At 37.2% G+C, this 8,175-nt stretch overlaps 1 protein-coding gene across 7 annotated transcripts in view; it reads right to left on the bottom strand.

Moving 5' to 3' along the window:
* Positions 1-572: 572 nt before the first annotated feature.
* Positions 573-8,175, bottom strand: part of LOC135209119 (uncharacterized) — a 41,859-nt gene continuing 34,256 nt past the window's right edge. For 3 of the 7 annotated variants that reach the window (XM_064241752.1, XM_064241754.1, XM_064241758.1), the window contains 2 exons: positions 5,628-5,760; positions 573-3,458 (listed from right to left, as the gene is read on the bottom strand). In XM_064241752.1, the coding sequence (XP_064097822.1) occupies positions 3,161-3,458; positions 5,628-5,760 (431 nt within the window). In that variant the 3' untranslated portion in view covers positions 573-3,160. The remainder of the gene's footprint in view (positions 3,459-5,627; positions 5,761-8,175) is intronic. The other 4 variants (XM_064241755.1, XM_064241757.1, XM_064241753.1 and 1 more) reach the window with 3 other exon arrangements.

The following is an 8,175-nucleotide window of genomic DNA, read 5'->3' as shown; positions in this document are numbered from 1 at the left end:
ATATTTGTTTTATCATTTTGATACTGTTCTTTAAACAAACAGATCAACCTCAAGTTAAATATGGTATATCACAATGAATAAAAGGTCTGGGGGCCTTTACAAGATAGCTAAAAAGGAGGTATTGGAGCAAAACCACTTTCTAATGCATGACCATTAACACATTTCTTTTATTACCAGTTCTATTGTTTGTAGGTCCAAATCCAGGGGTCCACACCTTTTTTCTGCATTGATCCTTAAGGCACGCATGAGACACCTTTTGGGAACAGGGCCTTGTTTGTTTAAGGTTATTTTAAACTCAAGCAAACATTGCTACTAACTCACAGAGCTTGTCAATTAAGACATTCTCTTGCGCATGAAGAAGTTTTATAATGTCCAATATAGACCCATCTAGGACTAATCTTACATTTGCATTGTATATTAAGTCGTCCAGTGTTATCTTGTTGGAGATTTTGTGATAGTTAAGTATGGAACTCACTTCCTACAAACTATCTGAGTCACATACGTAAAAAACAAATATAGAAACATTACGTCATCATATATGGCAGGACCAGGAGACCGAATCAAACGAAACGACTTGTATACAAATCACATTTTTATTGCACGTCGGCAAATGGTAACATCAAATGACAAGAACAGGTGGAGTGAATATCACAAATAACATACCACGTCCCTCCCATCATCTTCTTTCGGTCTTCAGCGAACGGGGGAAGTCGAGGTCTTCGGAGCCTTCGAAAAGTCTTTTCAATGTGTGGTCTGACCGTTTGACGCGTCAAAAGTAAGTGTTAGGTTTTCATTTAGGTCTAAAATTGTCCTCTCTTTCCCTAGTGCTCTCTCTTTTCCGCTCTCTCACTCTCTCTTTCTGCCCAAGTACGTAATGATTACATATGTGTGGTATGTAATCTATCCAAAATTGTTTCATAGCTACATTCACAGCAGCAAATCTAAGTTACTTAGCACATCTAATCATATCTATTAAACTAGAATGATAATGATTTCATGTTAACTCAAGCCAACACTTAACTTGCGAAATTACGTTTTTATTGTTTATTTTAAAAGAGCAATCTTTGGCCTTGGTAAATAATAAAAAAAACACGGTCCACATTTTACTAAGAAACAATACTTTCGTCGCTTTGAGAGAGATAATACTTCTTCGATTCTTAATCAGCGTTGGAATCTGTCTCGAAGATCCAAGAGAAGAACAGATGTAGGAAATATGTAGGATTGCAACGAAGGAAAGAGAGTTGGCAGACCTTCCTTCACTTCAAGAAGGATTTCGTGTACATAAATATTCCTTTCTTTATAGTAATATTGATATCTGAAGTCGTCAAACGCGTGGAAGAGGCGACAGGGCCACTTTTAAAAGTAAGAGGTCCCTATGGTTCTAATAATGCCGAATGACAAGGAAAAAAAAGTCAAGAAAATAAGAGAAAAACCTCATTTTCATGGAGAGGAGGAGGGGAATAGGGGCGGGGGGGGTTGGTTCCTGAATTCCCCTAAATTGCACAAGAGGCTAAAGTCGAGATAAGGGTCAAAACGTATTAATTCAATAAAAAGTGTGGTAAAGTTACATCTGTTCTGGTTCAGCAAAAAAAAAAAAAAAAAAAAAAAGTCCTGAAATTTGTCTGTTCTGAATAAGGTGGTGATATGTCGTTATAGTATGGGGACTGTATGTCTTTTTTTTTTTAAGGAAATCGTGAAAATATAGTGACTGTACACTATAACACATTGTACACAGCAATTTACGACAGACTAATCAACTTGATTTTTGAACAGGGTCGGTAAGATTAGACTTCTGCAAAAGTTTGCTTGGAATGTGTCCTTTCATACAAAGATCTTTAAATAATTTTACTCTTCTTTAAAAAAATCTAAAAAAACTCCTTTTCAACACGCTACAAAACACACACAACGCACGTGTGCGCACGCAGGCTCACACCACACACACACACACACACACACACGCTCTCAACACGACGCTAAATCTATTGGTAACTTTTATTACAAAAAATAATTTCTCGTCTCAGTCAGGAACAAAATGTCTGGAACACTGGAAGAGGATGTTTCGTACCCTGAAGAAGAATGAGTCAACCGGGATAGAAAGGAGCCAGTCGCCCACTCAGAGAGAGATTTTAAACATTAGAAGTTAATGTTTAACTTTCCTCGTCGAAAGTGTTCTAAACATCTTGCACTTTGATAACACGTTTGCACAGAGAGGTACTTGGCAAGTGGAAGATGTTTTCAACAAGTCCACAGACGGTCATTTTGCCATGATGGATTAAGGAAAAAACATCAATAAAATATTCCCAAACTGCCGAAAGGTTCTTAAAGCCTTACACTTATCCGCAGTGTTCAAGAATATCAAACTTCTCATTTGTACAATGGAAGCACTTAGATTTGTACCCAGTACTAACTACATCCGTACACCTGCGTGTCTATCAATCTACAGCTACATATGCATCTAACTATCTGTCTACCTATAATTATGTACACACTCTGCTATCTACCAAATTTATTTACACAAATAAACGCACACAAATACAAAAACGTATCTATGTATTGGATCTAAATTTACAGTCTCATGGGTAATAACCTAAGAGCAGGCCAATTGTTCCTGGTTTTCATGCTTTCCAAAAGTTTATGAAATATATTCGACCATGGTTTAGTTCTCCGATACAACGAATAATGCTGCATCAGGTAACATGTATTACTAATTCACAATCATATTTCAATCAGGTCTTTCATATGAGTCTTTTATATAGCAACAAACACAGCGCCTGTGTGATTCTGCATTTTAATTTATATTACGATTATTAGACCAGGATATCTTTATTCCATCACAGTACTAGAGCTTTCTTCTTACAGGGTAAACCTATTAAAAACTTATTTTTTTAATACCAGGGTTTAGGCATGGACAGTAAACTTCCACCAGGAGGTATATGGCAACTGTACCACCCAGGAGGCGTGGCCTATTTCTTAACTAGGGCTGAACGTGTTCTATATCACCAGATGCATGCTCTAACCCGAGTAACTTGCTAGGACACATTTTAAATGAAGCTATATGACAAAATAAACGTACTGCGGACCTTGAAATTCAAAAAATATATATAATACTTTAAAATCATGAGAATTAATCGTAATTTTTTGCGGAAACAAAGCAACGAACTCAGTCGTCGCAATCCGGCGTAGTGGTACTGAGAGTCGTGGTGGTCGTGGCTGGCGTGGTCGAGTGTATGAAAGGAAGCCCCGTCGGGGCGTTGTCCTCGTAAGGCTCCGAAGAAGAAGAAGAAGAGGAGCGAGAAGAAGGCGATGAAGAAGAGGAATCTCTCTCGTCGCTGCCGCTGCTCAGGCTACGTCCCAACCAGGTGTTCTGACGCCTCGAGGTGTTGAACCGCTTGACCAAATCTCTCTGTGTCTGAGGAACTACTCGAGGGCGAGGAAACCTCGAGGCTGAAGGGATCCTGCTAAATAAGGAAGGAAGGGCGTCAGAAGGGTTCTGATTGCAATTGGAGGAATTCTCAGGTAAATGTGCCACGAATGTTTACAGGTAACTAAAATGAAGAGATAAATGAGCAGTTCGTTTGAGCCGAATATGCTGATGATTAGATAACTGTCATGCTAGAATTGTTACTTGAGAAATATGATTCAAGTCCAACTTTTTTTATGCTAAGAGATACAAAAAGTGATCACTTATTTAATTTTCTATTCTGAGGTTTATTTATTCACTTATCACTTAGATATGCTTCCCATTTTGAAAGAAAAACTTAAAATCCTTCATATTCATCCACGACTTTCACAATCAAGAGAAATGCCTAATCCCTAATGCGTTCGTTTACATGACTTGTTAATACCATAGCAGTATGTATATAGGTTGGGCAGAGTCCCATGGTCTATACCAAGAACTTCCAAAGGCCCACAGCAGGCCTCTTATTCCAATCAATCCGCTGATATCAGTAGCAATACAGAAAGTCCTTGAACATCTCGGGTAATAAAAAGGCATAAAAAGGCCCAGTTGAAATTTAATTCCACTCTTACCTATCACTGCGAGAAATTAACTATTCAGACCACGATGGTAACTGCTTATATCTCACTTTACGACTTTTCTCGACGACCTCACAAAGATTTTATGTAGCATGTTTTTACGACTCGCGAGGACATCTTTATTTTCTGTTTCAGCGGCCATGTTTTACCATCGAAATGAATGATGCATCTTACCAGTCTACCTAGTTTTTTCACATATCAATTCAGTTATGTTTGTTTTTTTTTTTGTATTACAGGCTCTAGCAACCCATCTATATATCTATATTTTCGTGTATCTGCCTTTTACCAAATATCAATTCTTTTTTTTATGTTGTAACTGCAAAAATTCTGTAATGAGGCTTGAAGATGATTAAATGTGTTAAAATTTGGAACACTACTCTTCTATCCAGCAAATAATTCTATTTCTGTATCATGTTATCTGATATTCAGCCCTTCTCTAAATATGTCCTCAAAAGACCTCAAAGAAATAGAAGAAAACGATTTGCCTAAACTTGCGTTAACATTGCCTGAAATAATCTCATTTTAATATCGCTGTCGACAGGAATATTCAACGGTATTATAATATTTGCAGCTCGAATACAAAAAATGCAAGAAATTCACTATTTTGCTAGTGCACTATCAGGGCAGACATATCAGCTAAATTTTCCTGACCTGAACTTTGGTTCAAACTCAAGAATTACTGTCATTTGGAAAACTCGTGGGATGATGGTGTCCTCCATTGAGAAATCTGACTGTGGCAAGGGTCGACAGATAAGGAATAACTTTACTTTAACGTTCGTAGTAGCGATGTCATATTGAAATCAGGAATGAAGGATTTCAGTATCAGAGATTGATTAACGTCAGCACCGAAAAAAGTGGGAAAAATAAAGGGGGAAACTTATTTTCACAATGCAAACAATGGTGTAAGTTCTAGAACTTGGAAATAAACAATGAAAATTCTATTTAGTGGAACCTTGACTCGTAAGATTATAAAAAATAAAGGAATAAAAAGCTTAAGCTATTAAAAAAATAAGAACTTCTATTTAGTGCAAGCCTGACTGGTCAGATCTTGAAAAAAATCAAACGAATGAAAAATTTAAGCTATTAAAAATATAAGAACTTCTATTTAGTGAAAGCCTGACTTATCAGATCTTAAAAAAATTAAACGAATAAAAAACTTAAGCCATTTAAAAGAAAATAAAAACTGAGATGAATAAACCATAACTTTCTTTCAAGAAACCAAGACCAATCAATTCAGTCTCAAGAGAAGATAAAATGAAAATGAAATGGAGTGACCCCACCTTACCTGAAGGTCGTAGGAGAGGGAATGAGAAGGGATATTCCTCCTCCCCCACCTTACCTGAAGGTCGTAGGAGAGGGAATGAGAAGGGATATTCCTCCTCTTCCTCCACCTTACCAGGGTCGTAGGAGAAGGAATGACTAGGAACATTTCTCCTCCTCCTCCTCCTCCTTCCCCACCTTACCTGCAGGTCGTAGGAGAAGGAGTGAGAAGGAATATTCCTCCTCCTCCTCCTCCTCTCCCACCTTACCTGCAGGTCGTAGGAGAAGGAATGACTAGGAACATTTCTCCTCCTCCACTCTCGTGTCCTTACCTGGGCCTGGGCGTCCTGGGAGGGTAGGATGGGAAGGCGAAGATCTGCCTGCAGGCTCCCGAAGGATCCTCCTGGTAATTTCCCCTGCAGCCTCTGACGACGATGATGTTCGGGTCTGGGGAAAAAAGGAGGCCTTACCTCTCCATTAGTAGTTCGGGAAAAGGGGGGCTCGACAGGAAAAAAAATTAAATAAAAATAAAAAAAAAATTAAAAATATCGAATCCAAAATTCAATTCTAAACGGTTTTTTAAAGTCATTGTCTATTTTTATTTTATTTTATTTTATTTTTTTAAGCAGACTTTACCTCCTCTCCGTTAGTGGTTCGGGACAAAAAAAAAAAAAAAAAAAAAAAAAAAAAAAAAATCGAATCAAAAATTCAATTCTAAATGGTTTTTAAAGTCATTGTCCTTATTTATTTTCTTTTATTTTTTTTTTAACAGACTTTACCTCCTCTCCGTTAGTGGTTCGGGACAAGGGGCGTTCGACGCCCCCCCCCTCCCAAACAAACAAAACATCGAATCCAAAATTCAATTCTAAATCGTTTTTAAAGTCATTGTCCTTCATTTTATTTTATTTTAAGCAGACCTTACCTCTCCATTAGTAGTTCGGGACAAGGGGGCGGTCGACTCCCCCCATCCCCCAAAAAACATCGAATCCAAAATTCAATTCTAAATGGTTTTTAGTCATTGTTTATTTTATTTTATTTTACTTTATTTTTTTAAGCCGGCTTTACCTCCTCTCCATTAGTAGTTCGAGAAAAGCTCAACGCAAAAAAAAAAAAAAAAATAATAAATAAAATAAATAAAAAAACATCGAATCCAAAATTCAATTCTAAATCCTTTTAAAATTCATTGTCCTTTCTTCTTATTTTTTATTTTAAGCAGGCGTTACCTCTCCAATAGTGGTTCGAAAAAAGGGGTGCTCAACACACACACACACACACACACACACACACACACACAAAATCCAAAATTCAATTCTAAATCGTTTTTAAAGTCATTGTCTTTTCATATTTATTCTTTTTTTTTTGTAAGCGTTCATATGGGATTTACTTGCAGTATTTACTCATCAAGAATTCGTTTTTTGTTTATTTCGGGGCGATGGTCTTTCGATTTCAGGCTAGAACCTTCGAAATGAAAATATCAGTTATAAATGATGCTTATTTTTTTATTGGGTGATGCAATGGACAATAACTGGTTTTGTAATTAAGTATGAATACACACATCCACACACACGCAACACACACACACACACACACACACACACACACACACACACACACACATATATATATATATATTATATATATATATATATATATATATATATTTATATAATACATGCTACGCATAAATATGATATGGAATGTACATACATACACATGTATGCTTGCATAAAACACACACACACACATTCACAACCAAATCTATACATATTGCAAGTGTACAAATGAAAATGTTACAACACATCCATTTAATGGGAATAAATAGCAATAAAACATTAAACATGACGCAATTTATTTGTCCTCCACCAAAAACTAATCAAATCAGAATGTTACCAGAGTCTCCCAAAAATACCCTATTTAGAAACTTGACCTTAATGTCGCCCTCCTAAAAAAGGTCAATCAAGAGTGAAAAAAAAGCAGTGACAGATTTCGCCATCTGACACTTCAGCTGGGCAGTGGGGTCAGGTGTGGTTGGTGGGGCACTGATATACTACCCCGAGGACGTACCCAAGAGGGTCAGGGGTGGTTGGTTGTGCACTGACTGACAACCCGGAGGACGTATACCCAAGATATCCATGTTATTGGAAGTAGGGGGTATAAATAAGTTAAAGGTGTAAGTTAATTGGTCAGCAGACGTAATTCTATGTAATTAGTTATATGCAAAAAGGTCAACACAGGTCATGGATTCTATCTGACCTGAGATCATTTTCGTGAAGTTCATGATCAAAAAAAAAAAAAAAAATGGAATGTCTGAGAAAATGTCATTTGGGCAGCCGATGACTCATGTGGGTATGGTGCAATGACGTGGAGCTTTCTTCGACTCCCGGGCATGTTGGTATCTGGTACTCGGGCTCTCTTTTTGGGGGTACAAGGGGGTATGGGGACAGTTGGGCATTTGTAATTATTGTGGTAGTGTGACTAAGCTACCTTTGACCTCTGGAATGTGGGCATTTTGCTACGAGTCATTTGAACGTTGGGTATGTGGGTAAATCTGAGTAGCCTGTGGGTATTGTGACCTTGTACTTAGGTGTTCATATGAGAATATGAGGGTATTTGGAAACAAAAATATGAGGTAGGTAGCATGAGTAGGTATTGACTTACATCTGGTATGAGGACAAGTCGGTATAAGGCCCTTGTTGGTATGTGGTATGAAGGTTTGTTAAAATCATCATTGTGAAATGGATAAGATACAGAAAAAGCTGAATTTCAAATGAAAATGTTCGGTGAAACTGAAATGAAAATAAATATCAAATCGAATTTTTTGAAACTTTTAGCCACAAATGAAATGAATGTGAGAAGCGATTAGTGGTACAATATTCAAAA

The sequence above is a fragment of the Macrobrachium nipponense genome, chromosome 37 (genome assembly GCF_015104395.2).
Source record: "Macrobrachium nipponense isolate FS-2020 chromosome 37, ASM1510439v2, whole genome shotgun sequence".
NCBI classification, from domain to species: Eukaryota; Metazoa; Arthropoda; class Malacostraca; order Decapoda; family Palaemonidae; genus Macrobrachium; species Macrobrachium nipponense.
Note: the sequence above shows the minus strand (reverse complement) of the source record. Positions and strands in the feature narration are given on the sequence as shown.